Source organism: Indicator indicator, chromosome 1 (assembly GCF_027791375.1).
Source record: "Indicator indicator isolate 239-I01 chromosome 1, UM_Iind_1.1, whole genome shotgun sequence".
In the NCBI taxonomy this organism is placed as follows: Eukaryota; Metazoa; Chordata; class Aves; order Piciformes; family Indicatoridae; genus Indicator; species Indicator indicator.
In genome coordinates this window covers 45,717,698-45,736,507 of record NC_072010.1, presented here as the reverse complement: position 1 = coordinate 45,736,507, position 18,810 = coordinate 45,717,698, and the positions used below count along the sequence as shown (strand labels likewise).

The following is an 18,810-nucleotide window of genomic DNA, read 5'->3' as shown; positions in this document are numbered from 1 at the left end:
GAAATCTTTCACCTTGAGATGCAACTGTCCACTGATTTAAATAACTATATGCTATCCCACTGCTGAGTTAACACTTCTCATCCATAATGGGGGAAGAGAAAAAAAGAGGCAGATAAAAAAGTCTTTTATTTTTTTTGCTCCCTGCATAGTAGACATTGATAAGTATAAACTTAAGAGGGAATTTCAGTCTGCTTTTCATGACCAGTTGCTTTAGATGCTTATTTGTCAAATGTTCAGAACAGAGTAGATTGTAATTAAAGAAATTGTATGTGCTTATTCTAAAAATTATAAAGAGGAGTGGTTTACTGTGGGTGTAAGTTGATCCCCCACAACATCCTGCTCACCAAGTTGGAGAGATATGGATTTGCTGGGTGTACTGTTCAGTGGATAAGGAATTGGCTGGATGGTCACACCCAGAGGATGGTGCTTAATGGCTTGAAGTCCAGATGGAGAACGGTGACAAATGGTGTCCCTCAGGGACACTGGGGCCTGTGCTGTTTAATGTTTTTATCATTGACATAGTGGGATTGAATGCCCCATCAGCAAGTTTGCAGATGACAGAAAGCTGTGTGGTGCTGTCAATACCCCAGAGGGACAGGATGTCATCCAGAGGGACCTGGACAGGCTGGAGAAGTGGGCCCAGAGGAACAGATAAGGTTCAACAAGAACAAGTGCAAGGTTCTGCACCTGGGCCAGAACAATCCTCACTATTGATATAGATGGGGTGAATGAGGTGTTAGAAAGCAGCCCTGAGGAAAAGGATTTGGGGGTGATGATGGATGAGAAACTGGACATGAGCAGGCAGTGTGCACTTGCAGCCCAGAAGACAAATCACATCCTGAGCTGCATCAAAAGAAGCATTGCCAGCAGATCCAGAGAGGTGATTCTGCCATTTTGTCTGCTCTGGTGAGACCTCACCTGGAGTACTGTGTCCAGGTCTGGAGCCCTCAATATAGGAAGGATGTGGACCTGATGGACGGGTCCAGAGGAGGGCCACAGGAACGATCAAGGGGTTGGAACACCTTTGCTAACAAGGACAGGCTGAGGGAGCTGGGGTTGTGTTCAGCCTGGAGAAAAGGCTCTGGGGAGACCTGCTAGCAGCCTTCCAGTACCTGAAGGGGGCCTACAGGAAGGATGGGAAGAGTCTGTTTACAAAGGTCTGCAGTGACAGGACGAGGGGCTTTAAACTGAAGAAGAGCAGATTGAGACTGGATGTTAGGAACAAGTTCTTTACTATGAGGGTAGTGCAACACTGGAACAGGTTGCCCAGGGAGGTAGCTGAGGCCCCTTCCCTGGAGATATTCAAGGTGAGGCTCAACAAGGCCCTGGGCAGCCTGATCTAGTTGGGGATGTCCCTGATGACTGTGGGGAGGTCAGACCAGATGACCTTTGGAGGTCCCTTCTGGCCCATACCATTCTATGATTCTAAGTATCCTATAACAAGTTTCTTGTAATGACCTAAGGGTGAATATCCACAAAGAGCAACATTCTACCTCTTCCGTGCTCCATTCCCCACCCCCCTCTCATATATGTTTTGAACCAGTGGATGTCAAAATATGGTAAATGTATCATTTTTTTCCTCAAAAATGCTTTGTGTTTGCATGTTACACTGCAATTGTAGACTTCTGATAATGTGGTGGTTTAAGACCATTCCTAAATCCAGGATTTCACTTTTCGATTTAAATTATTCTTAAACTTTCATTGTCAGAAACTTTTAAGAGTAACACTTTTTAAGTTGGAGAAGGTTTACCACTTGTACTACTCTTTTCCCTTTAAATGAAATGACCTCTCTTTCTTCACAGTTTTCTCCTAGGCGGTTTTCCCATTCTAGACAAAAGTACAAGTTTTGTCTGCTCAAGACACGCTAAATTACTGAAGAGGACTTAGAGAGTCTCATTATAGCCTAGACCATTGTTTTGTTTTCTGACAGGAGTAGAACACTTGTAAATTCTTTTGCATTTGCAGTACTGAAACACAAGTAAGCTTATAAGCAGTATTAGCTTCTGCCCTGTAGAAGAAAAATGTTGAAGGTTACTTTAGGATAATGAAAACTTACTGGATTTATACTTTAATCATCGTCCAGAAAAAAAGTAGTAATCTAGATGCTTAGCTCATCATGAACTCATCCAACTGGATTATTACCTCTGTAGTACTATTAAAATTTCATGTGTAAATGTGTTTTGTATTGACACTGCCCAAAGTGTGCCGTATCTGTAACAATTAAAGCAAGGACTCAAACACATACACAAGTTTAACTAATTTGCCTGAATGAGAAGTCATCTGTCTGCTTGTGGTCTCCGCTGACTGACAAATAGTTTCAAGTGCAGTCAATTTTTGGTAGGGAAGAATCTTGACCACTAGAAGTAGGAATGTAGTTAAATCCAGTAAGTCTTTTTCTTATTTAAGGAGGAATGGATACACCTTAAACATAAGGAACTGTTGATAGCAGAATTGGACCTGACAGCTAATCAATATATGTCTACATATTTCTATGTATATATGTCTACATATATGTGTGTGTGTGTCTATCTATATATCTATATATAGATACATATGGTCATCTTCTGCCTTCTGAGAGAAGCATGGCTCTGAGTTGTAAGCGACTTAGTGTAGAATATAAACTACCAAAATTGCAAGGATTTTAATTTGCCAAAGAGTGATATTTTTGGCAACAAATATCAACTTGTATCCACTTTGTTTTGCAAGCTTTTACAGGATGTATAATGTCATTTTTTGCATCGGTATCTTAAATTTCTCTGGACCACTGGCATATGGGTGGTGTGCTTGGAAATACGGATGTGGTACACCTCTAGTGACCCACCATACCTAAGGTACTCTGTGCATACAGAGGCTGTCTAAAGTGTCAGTTGTAACATAGGAATTTTAAATGCAGCAAAAATATGGCCAAGGTTCAAAAGATGAAAGCTGAAACGTGTAAATGAAGCCTGAAACAGTTCAGCTCTGTGCTGGAGAGTTTTGGCAACTTAAAAGAGGTACTTCTGTAAGACCAAAAGTTCTGTTTTGTTGATAAAGTTGAATATTCTTAACTTAAGCCTGTGAATCTTGACATGATTCTTCATTCATAATTGCGTTCAAACTGTTCCTTGTTATTGACAACTGTGTTGGTTTTAATTTATTAGGGGTGGGTTGTTTATGTGTGTGTAGGCACTGGAGGCCCTAGGTAACAATTAAGCTTCATTTTACGGTGCCATCTGTATCAGAGTTAACTTTTCTCAAGTGAAATTAGAATGATTTGGAAAACTAAGTAAAGCTGAACTTGTCTTTCTCTGCTTTCTTTCCTCCCAACCCCCTCATGCACTTTAGATTCAGATGTATCAGCTTTCAAGGCTTCTTCATGATTATCACAGAGACCTGTATAATCATCTTGAAGAAAATGAGATCAGTCCCAGCCTTTATGCTGCACCATGGTTTCTTACACTGTTCGCTTCTCAGTTTCCGTTAGGATTTGTAGCCAGAGTATTTGGTAAGAAAGTTTATTCTATTGCAATAATAAACAGAACAAAGTTGTCCATTGTGTTTTGAAGCTCTCTGGGAATAGTGTTCTGCAGACTAAGGACATTTGCTGTGACTATTGTGGGTGGCAAGTAGCGATGCTCTTCATGGAGAGATGTCAGCTCCTTTTCAAAGGGGAAAATCGAAATGTACTCTTGGAAACATCAGACTTGAGCAATTGAGTATGTCTGCTGTTATTAGCCAAGAAAGTTGTGAAGTGCAAACAACAGGATGTTTATTGTTGCAAATGTGTTTTATGCATGAAGCAGTTAGTTTATGTCTATAGAAAAGTTCTTGTTGTTTAATTTGCAAATAGAAAAAAAGAGAATGCATTGGTTTTCAAGAAAGTGTTTCTGAATAATTGATTCTAAAGTGCTTTCTAATAAAAATTCAAGTAAGCTTGAACTTAAAGGCTGTTTCAGATATTCATATATATGTTGAACATATATATGTTGAACAATTTCCTAGTCTTAGTATGCCTCTTACTTCATTTAGATAGGTTTTTCATGGTATGCTTCTCTGTAGATAATACCTCATACAGAACTGATTGTGCCTTGTTGCATTTACAGTATTTTCACCTAGTGATTTCTTCATTGTAGAGTTTCTTTCCTTTTACAACAAACTTCTTCTGACTGCTCTTTGCGTGAACAAATGTTTGTTGTATATGTTTTTCAGTGGTATTTGTGTGATTGGTACATCTCTTTCCCAGTGGGATTACTGAATTCTGAGATACTCAAGGACTTATTTTTTTTTCTTTCTGTTTTTCAAGGCTAAAGTGTTATTTTTTTTTCTTTCTTTCTTCAGTAGACTTTGAATTTGGAAAACATTTTTTTTAAGGGTAGGAAGGGTCATCTCTCTGTAAATGAGCTGCACAAGTCACGTTCCCATTTTAAAACTGAAAAGTCACTATGTTGCTTTTCTTCCTAATGCTTTGGATTCGTGCATCATCAGCATCTTGTGGGCCATTGTCACATACCAGAAACAGATGGTCAATGTCTGCCCATCACAAATACACACATTCCTACATTTATGCTGCTTGAATGTACATTCTCACTTGAGGAGGGAGACTTTCAGGAGCTGTGTATGAGTGAGGTGGCTGCCTCACCAGTGTCCACGTACTACTCTGTGATACTGGATTAGGGCTAGGGGTGACCTCTCAGTATCACCATCAGAGTTGATCTTGTTCAGTTGTGTAGCCCTGCTCTTGGTGTCACAGAGTGAACAGCCCAGGAGGCTTATTTGAACTGCTTGTGTGCTGTGTTCATCTCGGTAACTACAAGTCCACCACTGCTACCAAGTTTCTAGTTACTGTGATCAAGTTTACAGTTTCTGTGCAGTGTCTCCTCTCTGATGCACAGCCTGTACTTTCTCCTCACATCCATGTAATTATACCTGAAAGTAGGGGGTTAGGTCTTAAATTATAGCCAATGTGAGCAATACTATGGATTTTGAAACTAATGTGATTGGTTATGGAATCCACGTGATCATTTTTTAAGGACTAATTTCTGCCCGTAGCAAGCAGTAAAACATCAGTGTGTCGTCATCTGCTTCACAATTGCTTTTCAGTGGCTGAGACACTTGAAAAGTTAGAAGTTTGTTAGCAATCTGTAATCTGCAGCAGGCAGTAATGATTCCATTACATGTTTATTGCAGGTAACAGTTACAGGCTTAATGAGCATGCAGTATTTTCTTTAATGATCTCTCACGTCTGCAAGGTTACAGAAAATGCTTTTATATGCTGTAATCTCATGTTGAAACAAGAAAGATTGCATTCTAAATACATCTGCAGTACAACTGATTAAAAAGAAAAACATCCCATCAAATACATATATATTTTTATAAAATATATATATGTCCAATGACTTCAGCTCTCCTTTTCAAGATACTCTCATGATTTTCTTTTTTAGATATTATTTTTCTTCAAGGAACAGAAGTCATATTTAAAGTAGCACTGAGCCTGCTTAGCAGTCAAGAAGCTTCTATAAAGGGATGTGAAAGTTTTGAAAACATTGTTGATTTTCTTAAAACCACTATTCCAGATATGACTCAGCCTCAAATGGAAAAAATTATTACTCAGGTAAGGTTGTTTTTATCTTTAATTTTTTTCCTTCCCCCATTTAGTTGACTTTAAATGAGTCATGTGTTAAGCTATATGTAAAAGCCTTCTCACTATGCTCCTTTTGATTTGAAATGCTAAGGAGTCATCATCCTAGTAACCTGCTTAGAAATAGGATATGAGCTAATTTCAGTGGGGTTTGAACTGCAGTTTTAGTTGCTACCTCAAGGTTTAGTACAAAGGTTCTTTTGTGCCCCTGCTGTTGGAAAAACATGACTGCTTATAAATTTCGTATCACCATCAGAAGGGTAAAAGTAGCCTGCTTTCCAAACCAAAACCCAGGAGTTGCTCCCTGCTGGTGGGTGAGCAGTCCCAACAGTTTGTTGACAGGAATCACTTGCTGTGATGGGAAGAGGCAGCGTCACAGCAACTTTTCCTCCTGATCCGTTGAAATTCTAGCTGCACAGGGCCAGGTACCCCTGTAGGAACTTTTCTGAGACCTCCAATTCAAAATCCTGCAAGTTAGGAAGTTGGCAAGGCCCTGTTTTCATGATCTGTAATTAAAATCAAGGTCAAGAGAACTCCTTGCAGTTCTGTTGCGGGAGTGACTTCTGTCTGCGTGAGGATTATGGATCATACTTGGCAGGTGCTTGGTGCTGGAGGTAAAAGCTCTTCAGGACTGATCCCTGCCTTTCTTGGGTAAGGGAAAGGGAGGGAGGAGTACTGTTAGTTCATCAGTGTCATTGCAACTTCGTGGCAAAGGATGAGAATGGAAGAGAAACAACAAATTACTGATGCTGACAGAGGAAAGGCTTCTTGTGGAATAGTGTCAGTGGTGGAGATCTTCATCTGTCTACGTTGTCTTCCTCTGAATAGAATATACAAATTGAAAATAAACCTCAGTTTACTACCTTAACTGTGAACCTGTGAGCAGTTTTCCCCCTTTAGGTGGCAGTTGAGAGACAGCACTGTAGCTCTAGAAAGCCATCTCCTTATGCAGGAGTGCAGTTAACAGTGATTCATTCTTATGGCTTGGCTAACATTTGAATGGTTCAAGTGCTGTCAGTTAAAAATTCATTTTTAGATGGCACATAAGTCTTCATTTCCTCATTCCACTGGTTGTGACTGCCATGCTAAACCTGTCAGGCACTTTAGTGTCTGATTCTGGGAGTGATGGTAGTTGAATATTTTTGATACTATTAGAAATCAAACCTCTGTCCTGTGAGATGCAGAGCAGTCATGTTGCAGTGAGCATGGTAGAAGTGGCTTTGTGCAAAGCTAGGTCTCATTGAGTAAAGAATGGGTTACATTGCTTGAGTGGAGGAGGATGTGGCTCCTCACCAAGAGGAAGGTTGCCTGCTTGCCTGTCCTGTGATTTCATGCTGAGTCTTCTGGATCTGCACTCGTGTAGACTGCCTATATCATATTGTTTCTGCCTGGGCTGGCTGCAGGGGGAGTCATTTGGCTGTTTTCTGTGCTGTAATTCTCAGGACTGTCCTCTACAGTCCTGAGATAAACAAAAAAGTAGGCATTATGCAGGACTGTACGTGAAGTGACTGTAAGTGAAGTGAAATGAAGAAGTGACCAAGTAGCTACACAGAAGAAAAAGAGCTCTTGCCAAGCTTCATGCATAAGCACTATATATAATTTAAAGTTTTACCTCATTTGAATTACTTGAAGAGCAGTGAATGTAATGCAGAGCTTGTTTGGTTTGATGATCTCTGTGAGTCTTCTGTTGATATAGTGTTTGTAATCTCTATAACAAGGAACAGAATTAAAGCTCGTGCAGATATCCTCCCCTCCCTAGTCCTAATATTTTGTTAACTTTCAGAAGCTGAGAGGCTATGTGACTAAATATGGAAACAGATAAGTGTCATTATCCCTGATAGATATTCAGGTCCATAGTCTTCGCAATTCTTTGTCACCACAGCATCCCAATAAGAAAGCAGTTCATGCAGAGACAGAGCACAGGAAAACTGTAACCGTGAAGACTGTTGTTATAAATGTCTATAAATGGGCACTTGGAGTCAAGAGATATAGTTTTGAAGGTGGAGATCCAATGACTTCTGGATGATTATTCTTTATTGTGTGGTCCTGTTCCTATCATGAGCTGGTGAATCTTGAATTTTAGAAATTTTTCTTGAACTTCTTAATATTCCTTAACAAAAGAAATTACAAAACTTGGTCATTTTATAAAATTCTTGGAAAAATTAAGATTTTTCTGCTGATACATTTCATAGTGAGAGATGATTTGGTAATGGTAAAAGTGATGATGCCGTCTGTTCTAAAGTCAATGATTTATTATGGCTTCAATAAAAACTCTAGATGCTAAGATGTTCTTATTGTAGACTTCCCCTTAAAATACTTTTTTGAGAGGAACAGGAAAAAGCATTAAGTTAATCAAGCAAAGTTGTGTTTTAGCCAAACATTCATGTCAAATAAGTGCTTTCTGTTGTAGTTAAAAAATCGTTTTTCTTCTTATGGCAGGTGTTTGAGATGGATATTTCAAAACAACTCCATGCCTATGAAGTTGAATATCACGTTCTTCAGGATGAACTGCAGGAAAATGTGAATCCCTGTGATGAAGGTGAACCCCTGGAGAAGCTGGAGAGGGCAAACAGTCATCTGAAGAGACAAAATATGGATTTGTTGGAGAAGCTGCAGGTAAATGACTGCCTGTCTTTTTTCAATGAGAAGTCACCTAACTGCTAGGTCCTATGCAGTTGAGCAGTTCTCCTAATTGCAGTGATTTACTTCCAGGAGATGTTTTTTTTTCCACTCCTTTGTCATTTCTTGGTCTTTTCCTTCTTGATTTAGATTTCTTTTTCTACAAATATCTCGACCTTTACCTCCCATAAAATCTGTTGGCCAGATAAGTGTAGTTTGCTGAAAAATAATTTCTCTGTCTATTCATCTCTCTGCTTCTCTATTGGAAAGTTTTAAGAAATAATACACAGTGCAATAGGCTTGCTTTCTGCAGAAACTCTAGGCAGTATTCTGTTTCCTTCTGGTGAAACTTGTAGTCCTACTTTTGAAAGGTGGTCTCTCCTAGCAAACTTGAACATAGCTGAGTGCCCACTGGACTTTGCTTTACAAAAGTCTTCTCTTCCTCTTTCACTGTTCACCCTTTCTCAGATAGGTTGGCCAAGACTTTTTTCAGGTTTCAGTATGTGTTGTCTTGCACTTTCCTAAAAGACAAGCTCTTCTTTTTCCATCATTAGGCCATTTCTTTTTATATTTGTTAATCTGAACACATACTGGAAAGTGCTCAGAGCACCTTCAGCTTCTGAAAACTGAAGCAGAGGGAAAAAAGGAAAGATTAAATTGTGGTTATTTTTGTGTTTATGGGCTAAGGGTGCTGTGTTCTTTTGATATTACTTTTTTTACTATTAATATTTTTTCTTTACTATTTTTAGTTAGTTTGCTACTCATACCTGGGTCTTTACTGTAGTGTAAGGCATCTTACTCATTCCTTAACCTCTTCATCTTTTTATATAGCTTCATTTCTCTGCTTGGGCCCTCTCCTAAGACCATTCAGAATTCCCCCACCTCCCACAGAGAGACATTTGCTACTGCTTAGATCCGGAGTTTCTCCCTACTAGTCAGTATTTCGTTGTTGCTTTGTTGTTTTGTTTTTATTTTTCCCAGAGAAAGCTGCAGGTCTTCTACTGGAGAATAGGGAACATGAGGGTTTTTCTCCCTCTATCATATCCATTCTGCTAATTTCTCTTACTACATAGGATTCCCATTGCTCCATCACTGTCAGACAAGGTGTTTCTTCTAGTACTACCCTAGCTGATGATGTCCTTTTTCTCTGTGCAATTTCAGTTCCTTGTTACTGTTAACTTGCTTGGTTGCTACAACTTGCATGTCTCAAATCAGCTGTAAAGCTTTTAGAAATCCTTCAGATTGATCTGGAGATCTGTGTATTGGAGATTCTGTACATGATAACACAGTAGGCATTCCTTGTATCATTTGCCTACATAGATGCCTTTTATAAACATCTATATAATTAAGTTCTTTCCTTAACATATAGCATATCCTAATATAAAAAGGTTATTCAGAATGTTTCAATTTTATTATAAAGATAATGTTATTGTTTACAGGTTGCTCATGCTAAAATTCAGAGTCTGGAATCCAACCTGGAGACTCTTTTGACTAGAGAGAACAAAATGAAGACTACAATTCAGTCCCTGGAACAGGAGAAGATAACATATCAAAAGACACTTGAGCAGATAATAAAGTACTTGCCAGAAGAAGCATGGTCTGACTGTGAACTACTCCTGAAGGAAGTCAACTACAATCCAAATAATAAAATAAGGAGTAAGCCATAAACCAGGGTATTCTAGGCAGCATTTCTTCGAAACAAACAAAACAAAACAAACAAAAAGGGGGGGCAAGGAAATAAAATGATTATGCTGCTTTTCAAAGGACTTAGCAATAGTATTATCCAAAACTAGTGCTGGGACACTCATAGCTACAGATGGGCCTTCAAATGTCAGTATGCAAATTCAAGCTATTATTTTTTTTTATGATTATGTAAATAAATCACAAGGGGGAAATAAAGAATTCTCACATGTAATTATGATGAGTAGATGTATATTTAGAGTTGACCTAAAGGAAAAGAGAAATTTCATTAGTCAGAACCAAGATACTGGTGATTTACAAATTCACTCTGGATGTGCTTGTCTTGTAGTGAAAGGAGGATAGTGTGTCTTTATATGTATGTATGTTGAATAATACTTGAAGAAAAAAAAAAAAAGAAGAATGTAATTTTCCTCCCTCCAAAGAGCAGCATGTTACACATCTTCTGCAGAAAATCTGTGTAATTTCATGCGTGCCTCTCTTTTAATTCTGCTGACATTGTGTGCACAGACCAATAAGCAGAATAAGTATCATGACTTGGTTCTCTTATAGAAAGAGCTCTAGTGCCATCCGCTGCCTGGGCAGTACCAGTCAGCAACGTAATTCCACATGCATGTTGGAACTGGAAACGAAAAGCATCATAGCTCCACCTCTGTAACTCAGAGCTAAGAAGTAGGTATCAATACACACTTGCAGAACTTGTAAAGGCAAGAGCTAATAGTGACTGCTAATTCCCTTCCTGGCCTGTTTGCTTCCACCTCTCCTTGGCTTGATTGTGATGACAGGAGGAAAGAAGCAAGGCTGTGGGATGGCATGCATTCTGATGTTCATTTTCCACAGAACACTGTGTAAGAGTTAGGTTTGTAAGGAATTCTTATTTAACCAAAGAAATACTACAAGAAGCCTTGTCTTATCATAGTGGGAGTCAGAATGGTGTTCTTAAATCTTATTTGAAGGGAAAATTGGGGCAGGTTGCAGGAAGTTGAGCATAAGTGCATGAGAGAGGACCAAGCAAGTTTCAGGTATTCTGTACCTTCCAGTTTTCACATACACAGTGGGTGTACATTTCAAAGGGGATTCTGAAATAGAGGTGTGGTTTTAATAAGGCTTTCCAGGTTGTTCCTGTTTTAATACTGCTTTGTAGTGTTCTTTTTAAAACAAGTCGTGGATTTAAGTGTTCTGGGTAGAAGGTGAGGTAAGCTCTGATCGTTTCAAGGAAGAGTATTTGTTTCTAAAGGTATAAAAAGATGCATATAGATTTTAAAATGTTTTTGAGTGGAGTTTTTGAGAAAGATTAGACAAGATGTGTCATAGACACATATTTTGGAGTGCATGTCTGAACCGTTGAGTGCTACAGTGGCTCATGTTATCTCTTACCATTTATACTGTGTTTCAGGAATCATCTTTTTAGTGAGAAAAACAATTAAGCAAAGTGCCAAATCCAGCAGTGTCTTTATGCATAAGATTGTCCAGTTTAGAAAGCAAGGACACCGAGTATCGCTGCTTTCTAAGTATTAATCTTGATGTTAACATAGAAGCGAGGAACAACAAAGCTGATTTGCTGCACGCTGCTGTGGAATTTAGGGGCTTAGAGTCTCCTGGATTGTTTGGATTGTTTTTTTTTTTAATTCCATGATGTTTTATTTGATTAAAGATATTGATTTACTTAACAATCTTTCTTTTTTACAGTTGGGGTGAAAGATCTTGACACTGTGTATAAAATTATGTGGAATCTGTCTAGATGTTTCAAGATTATTGTGTTGTACTAGGTGGGAAAATTCCAACTGAAAAGGCAGTTCTTTGCAGTTTTGTTCAGAGTACATTTTAGCTGATGTATACATACAAAGCCAATCCCAGGAACTGCAGTAGCATGTATTACAAAGAATTAAGGTTATTCAGATACATATTTTTCTTTTTTTCTCCCTTTTTTTTTTTATGCACTGAATGTGCTTTATCCTTAGTTTCACTTTAAAAATTTTTCATGTAGTGCCTGGAGAAATTCCAATAAATGTCATTGCTGCGTTTCCCATGGCCTCTGGCTAATTTTATTTTCTATACTTAGGTGCCAATTTCATCCTCAGTAGTACGGTTTACATGAAAGATGAAAGGGATCTGATCTTGGTTTCTAACTGTGGGAAAAAAAATACAGGATTGTAGAAGGACACAGGGAGGACAGAAATTCTTACAAAGGAAAGCAGTCTTGCATTGGTTTTAAGATTAAATGACTAAAAGGTATTTTTCTTCTGTAGCAGTTCATTTAGTACATATGTGTAGTGGGTTGAAATTACCCCCAACTAATTTGAGAGAATTACCCCCAAAAATAAAAATTGCCAGACTAGCTGAGAAGGTTTTGGAAGCAAGTGAAGCTATATTTACAAGCAAACTGCAATCTATAAATATGAAATGCAATGAATACGTACAAAATACAAAATATATGTACAATATGTATATATTTGCAATTTATAAACAACACAGAAACTCCTCAGACCTGCCCTGGATGGATCCAGGGGACCCATTCACCTCGTTCCCCACTCCCTCCCTCCTTCCCATTATCTCACACAATAGTCAGAGATACCCCTGGCAAGGCCATGAGAAGAGAGAGAGAGGGGGAGAAAGATTGCAAGCAGAAGCGACAGAAGAAGAAGAGAGAGAACTGTTTATGCCTCTTCTCTATATCCCCATTAGCAATCCAATGAATTATATAGACCTTATAAATTTTTTTTCTTTTGCATCCAATGGTAATTTATTTTACTTTCAGTCTTTGCAGTCAGGGACTAGGCTGAAGTTCCCCCTTCAAACTGTAGCAGCATGCGTGTTGAGAATAGTAATTTGATGAACTCTACACTGTGTGTCTAGCTGGTGAGGACGACACCACATCAACGAGTAGAAAAAAACCTCAGAAGTAAAACCACGGTGAGGTGAGTGACTCATGACGTTGGGATATTTGTGCCAGCATTTGTATTCTGAACACAAGCATGCCTTCTGTGGCAGTTCAGGCTGGGTGCCTCCTGTTACTGCCACGTAAGTCACACCTCCGGTGTCCCGAGTGTCCAACCCAGTAAGCTGGACACAGGAGATGGTATATTTCTACCCATAAATTCTGCACCCTATAAATCCATCTGCAAAGTCGTTTTCTGCCTCTTTCTTCCCTCTCTGCTCCTGTCAGAGATGCTCCCCATTGGGTAAATGTGGGGGAGTATCTCAAGGCCTCTTAGGCCTGTCTAGGCCTAATGCCAGGAGGGGAAGGGAGGGGCAGTCTCAGACCTGGCCAGCCTGAGACTTGCCTAGCAGTGGGGGGGGAAGAAAGAGCCCTGGGGGTCTTTGTGTAGACCCTCAGGTGGAGAGAAGGGAAATGTTGGGGGCCTTTGAGTGTTGTAGAAGGGACTCTGTATGCTTGGGATATCTTTGTACTATGCTTGTAGTTTCTGTAGTTTCACCAATGGCTTTTCCATTTAAACTTTCCATCATTCCTCAATCCATTTGTGTGAGTGTCATTCTTTTGTCCCTCTCGGGGCAACAGAGGATCTGTCTGGCCTCAAACCAGGACACCTTGTAACTGGGTGTCCCTATGGTGTCTGCCCTCAGGAAGGTATCCTTCAGACTCTCTTCACATGAAAAACCAGCAAGATTATCTAGAAGACTGTGAATGGCATTCATGTTTGTGTCCATCTGTTTGTCTCTCTGTCAAAATAGCTTTAGAGCTGTTCTGTGCCAGTTGCTGTTGTGCAGCTGTAAAGAGGGAAGTCAAAGTGAGCTGGAGACACAGGTGCAAGTATATTTGCATGGGGGCAGAAATGTCTCCTGCGTTTGGATAAATTGCTCTTTTTTCCTATATCTTGTTTATCTGTTCGGGAAAAAAAAGTTTTCAGAATCTGAGGTAAACACAAGAGAGCTTTCAGTTTTTGCAGTCAACTTGCAGAGAGAACTTGAAAAGACAAAGTGTCTACTGTTTTCAAGAAGAGCTAATTTAGACTGGTTTTTGCTGGTGGAGGGCTTTCTTAGAAGTCTGGGAAGACATCCATCTTTTTAGCTAGTGAACTAGCCTGTAAATTAGGATTACTACTTGATACAAATACAATAGAAACAGGTTGCTCTGATAAGAGAGCTAATATCTTTTATGGATAGAAAACTTGGCCAGAAAGTTTGGGTTGTTTCTCTTTCCTAAAAAGGAAATTATTTATTTTTCTCTTAAAAGAGAAATATTCATTTAAAATAAATCTGTAGTTGCATTTAGTTCACTTTTCTCAAAAAAAAAAAAAAAAAAAAAGGTAGATGGCATGTTCCAGTTGAAGACCTGGCTTGAAATCACAAATCTAGCTGATTGTAAGTAGTTAAATTACACCCTCCTGAACATGACACTGCTTTGCTTAATATCACTAGAAAAAAGCCAAACAATTTGTAACACAGGAAAGAATTTCAGTGGTTTGGTCCAAGAATTCGTTATTGCTAGAGAGTCTACATTTGGACACTTTACCTAAGCCTAAAGCCACATAGGTATTAGAGTGAATAGCCTTGTGTGTCCAGGTGAGTAACACCAGGCACTGTTAATAGTGATTATCCATTATCCATTTGTAGTCATAAATGGGTGTTGATAGGCATGTGCAGGCTGTAACATGTCCATTTTGATACCAGACTATGCCATCCATTCAAAGAATTGCAGCTGATTCTGCATTTCTGTAGTTTAGCTTTTACCATCAATGTTAGCTATTGAATATATTTAATGTATGCTTTGTCTTCCTCAGTCTTTCTAAGCAACCAAAAAGAATGAAATTTAACTTTCTTTACCAAGAAGGTGTTTGGAATACTTAACTCCATCCTCCAGATGTCTGGTGTGCAAGGTATAGAGTTTATATGCTTAAATCTCCTACCTCACTGTGTCTGAAAGTCTATTAAACTCAGCAGTGACAGTAAAAAGCTGGGGAGTAAGGCAGAGATTACTGTGTCTTGAGCAGCCAATGGGTTGTGTTGTGACTGGCTTGCAATGAAGTAGAATCTGGACAGATTGGTACCTGGTGTGTTGTTTGGTTTTATTTTAATGCTAATCTTAGTTCCAGACCAAATGAAGGAGATGGTGGTGCTCCATTACAAAAATGCAGTTTCATTTGATTTGTGAAAGTTTTCTACTCCTTCACTATTCTCTTCAGAACTCTTGCTTTTTTTTAACAAGGGGTTTGGGAATTGTTGATAGTCTTACCCATTAGAAAAGCTTCTCTTGGAGCTTATCCAAACTGTCCTTGTACTGAGATTACAACTTGTTCAAGTCTTCACTATGAAAAAGAAAGTTAGAAGGTTTTAATATATTGGTATTTATTTATTTATGATATTTATGCGATGGCATAAATATCATACATCACATCCTGCCAGAGCATACATGGGGAGAAGTACTGAGGGAGCTTGTGCTTGTAAAATCTAAGAGATGTTGCTTCTTACTGTGAATACAGACCCTAGGTGTGCTGGCCATGTGTACGCTATGCTGTTATCTTTCCAAAGGATTACTTCAATCACCTTGCACATGTTTAGTACTTGGACTATGTATGTATACTAGTACTATATGTATACTATACTATGTATACTAGTACTATGGCCATTTTTGTCTGAAACATTTAAACTGCTCTAGCAATCAACTTTGAGTGTGAATGAAGCATTCTGTATAATATAAGCATTCTCTTCACATTCAGAGTAGCAATCCAGGAGAACCTTGTTTTAGAACAGAAGAGACATAATGAAGAGAGACCTGGTTTGAGCCTGTATTTCTTTTGACTTGGTTATGCAAGTGAGCTACCCAAAACAGATGGTCTCAAGTTGGAAGGGACCAGTAAAGATCAGCCTGGCCAGCTCCTTGCTCCTCACAGGACTACCTAGCATTTAGAGTGTCATCCAAGACACTCCTTGAACCCTGCCAGATTTGGTGCAGTGACTACCCTGTGGAGCTTGTTCTAGTGATCAACCACCCTCTCAGAGAAGAATGTTTTCCTAATGTTCAGTCTGAACTTTTCCTGACATGGCTTTGTTCCATTTCCCCATGTCTTATCTCTGGTCACCAGAGAGAGAGGATGAGCACCTCCAACTTTGCTGCCTCTCTTGAGGAAGCTGTAGATGTCTATGAGGTCACCTCTCAGCCTTCCCTTTTCCAACCTGAGCACATCAAGTGACCTCAACAACTCCTCTGTAAGTCTTGCCCTTGAGGTCTTTTGTCATCTGGGCCACGCTCTTTTGATCACACTATTGGTTTGATGTCCTTCTTACATTGAGGCACCCAAAGTGCATGCAGTACTGCAGCTGAGGCTGCACTAGTGCAGTGTAGAGTGGGACAGTTGCCTCCCTTGACCAAGCCAGATGTGCTGTGCTTGGTGCACCCCAAGGCACAGTTTTCCTTTTCTGCTGCCAGGGCACACTGTTGACAGTTCAATTTGCTATCAGTCCAGTCCTGCAGATCTCTTTCTGCAGGGCTGCCCTCTAGCCTCTCGTCCCCCAATTTGTATATATACCCAGGGTTCTCCCATTCCTGGTGAAGAATCCTGCAATTGCTTGTATTAAATTTCATATAGTTGGTGATCTCTCTGTATGGCCTCTCAACCCTTGAGGTACTCCATAGCTCCGCCTTGTTTATTACAGTTAGCAGTCTGGGGAATAGAGATACTTGGGGACATAGAGCATATTCAGACTAGCCAGAGCCTGGAGGCAGCCACAATAACACCATGCAAAGCCTGGCTTATTAAACGTCCCAGAATGCAGTCTTGCATGGCTCTGGGAGGGCTAGGAGAGCTAACCTCCATGCTGCACCTCAGGGCTTCAGATGAGGTCAGCTTTGGTCCTGTGGTCGGTGCCTGTTTGTTCCATGCAGTTTGTTCCCCTGAAAGATGTCATTCAGTTTAGTTTCATACACAGTGCTATGATGCCAATCAAACTGGAGTAAGTAGGGATGAGTGGGACATTTCCTTCAAGGTCTGATTCTAACTAAACCCCTACTGTAGGCCCCCAGTGCCAGTCAGCATCCCATCAGTCCTTCTCCAGGATACAATCTAGCTTTGTACAAAGCTGCTGGACTGTCTGCACTATCCTGTCTGGCTCTTGGTGAAGGGTGGGGCTTTTTTCCCCAGTGTTACAGAAAACATGTGCCTTCATTTTTCAGTGATGACTCTGCTCAAGTTGATGCTTCAGAAGGAATCATGGTTATTAAATTTGAACCTGAATAGTGCCCACAAGGTGTCGCTGTTGCTTTTGCACACGTGGGTTGTGTGTGTGTGATGGCTGCACAGCTTCTGTGCTGTGCAGTGGATGAGCAGCACACTCTGGCTCTTGTTTCAGAGACAAGAATTAACTTATTCTCCTGCCTGACAAAGCGTGATGCTCTGTTTGCACATTGTAATAAAACATGATGTTTGTGGTCAAAGAGCTTACTCTAATGAGAGGACTTGCTAAAAGACAGATACGTCTTTCTCAGAAACAGATGCCTCAGTTGCAGTGTTTAGCCTCTGCTCTTGAATGAGAGAGCTGTGGAAGCGCTTTGACACCCTACAACAGGCACATTATGCCCAGCAATCTGATCCTGGGTGTCCCCTGTTGTACTGTTCTGGTTCAGCAGGTTTTCTTTCTGTGTTTCTTGAAACCAGCTTTGAGCCGACCTGGTCTAACTGCAGCCTGGTTCTGCACTTAGTTGTTTTTATTTTTTAAAAAGCAAGCTTTGTTTCAGTAAGTTTCCCCATGCCCATTAAGTCTCAAAGAACCAGTCCTCCTTCCTAGGTTTTCTTTTAATTGATCACAGAATCACAGAAACATTCAGGTTGGAAAAGACCCTCAGGATCACCAAATCCAACCGATAATCCTACAGAGTTTCACCCCCTAAACCATATCCCCAAGCACCACAATCTTACTGGGTGTCCAGTGATCAGAACAATATTACTCCTATTTTTCCCGGAGCTAGAGTGTAAAGATGACTTGCTACTTCTGTTTTCCAGTTAACATGTTTTCCCTCCAACAGCACTGTTGCTTTCAGATGTCCTGCCTGCTCTGAAATGCTGAGGGCACATTCAAGACCACACACTGTTCCAGCCACCAAGACGCAGCTGGTCTCAAATACATCTGAACAACAAGCACAAGGCGTGTTTACCTCCCCACCAAAGCCTAATATTCAAGCCATACTCAGGTAATTATGGCATCAGCATTTCCCTGGGGCGTCCTGGGCATAAACAAAGAGACCACATCTCTTCTACAACGTGTTTGCCTTTATAAAAGCGTGAAATTATAGATGGGCCTAATGGGTTGAAGGTGCTTAAAGCAGGGCCAGCGCACTTCATGTGTGATATACCATAATTTGAAAAGCTATCACGCTGGGGAAACGTCATTCAAGTGCTAATTTAAATAATACTAACATCTAAAATGAAGGCATACTCTGACATTTATAGGTTTAATGTCTATTTCTGCACTCTACCGAAATAGATGGGCTGTGGGTGGATCTATGATTATTGCTATGCATTAGTAAGAGAAAAAATGTGTAGGCAGCTGGTATTATGCCTGGGTAAATATAGATGAGGGGTAATCTACAGAGTAATTTTTTGATGTCACATGTTTATTTAAGAAACAATTAGAAAAAACCCCAAAACATTAACTTCCGCAGTACTTGAGGATTTGGAGAGGGAGAAAGGATCTTAAAAATTTGGTGACCAAATACATCTGCATCCTGCATAGCCTATGATCCTGGTAGGATTGCAGAGCCCCAGGAGAAGTGATCCCCTGCTGTCCTGTGTTTGCTCAGCAATCACAGCTGTGGAGGCTGGATGCAAGCCATCATCCCAACCAAAATTTGTGATGCTTGTGTCCTCTGCTCCTGTGGTAGTCCTGAAAACTTCAGAGGGATTTGATGTGCTGAAATGGGT

The 18,810-nt window shown here is 40.0% G+C and overlaps 1 protein-coding gene across 1 annotated transcript in view; it reads left to right on the top strand.

Moving 5' to 3' along the window:
* Positions 1-9,993, top strand: part of TBC1D4 (TBC1 domain family member 4) — a 105,493-nt gene extending 95,500 nt beyond the window's left edge. The window contains exons 18-21 of the mRNA XM_054400202.1: positions 3,325-3,484; positions 5,421-5,590; positions 8,057-8,233; positions 9,676-9,993. Coding sequence (XP_054256177.1) covers positions 3,325-3,484; positions 5,421-5,590; positions 8,057-8,233; positions 9,676-9,903 — 735 coding nt within the window. The 3' untranslated portion in view covers positions 9,904-9,993. The remainder of the gene's footprint in view (positions 1-3,324; positions 3,485-5,420; positions 5,591-8,056; positions 8,234-9,675) is intronic.
* Positions 9,994-18,810: the final 8,817 nt, after the last annotated feature.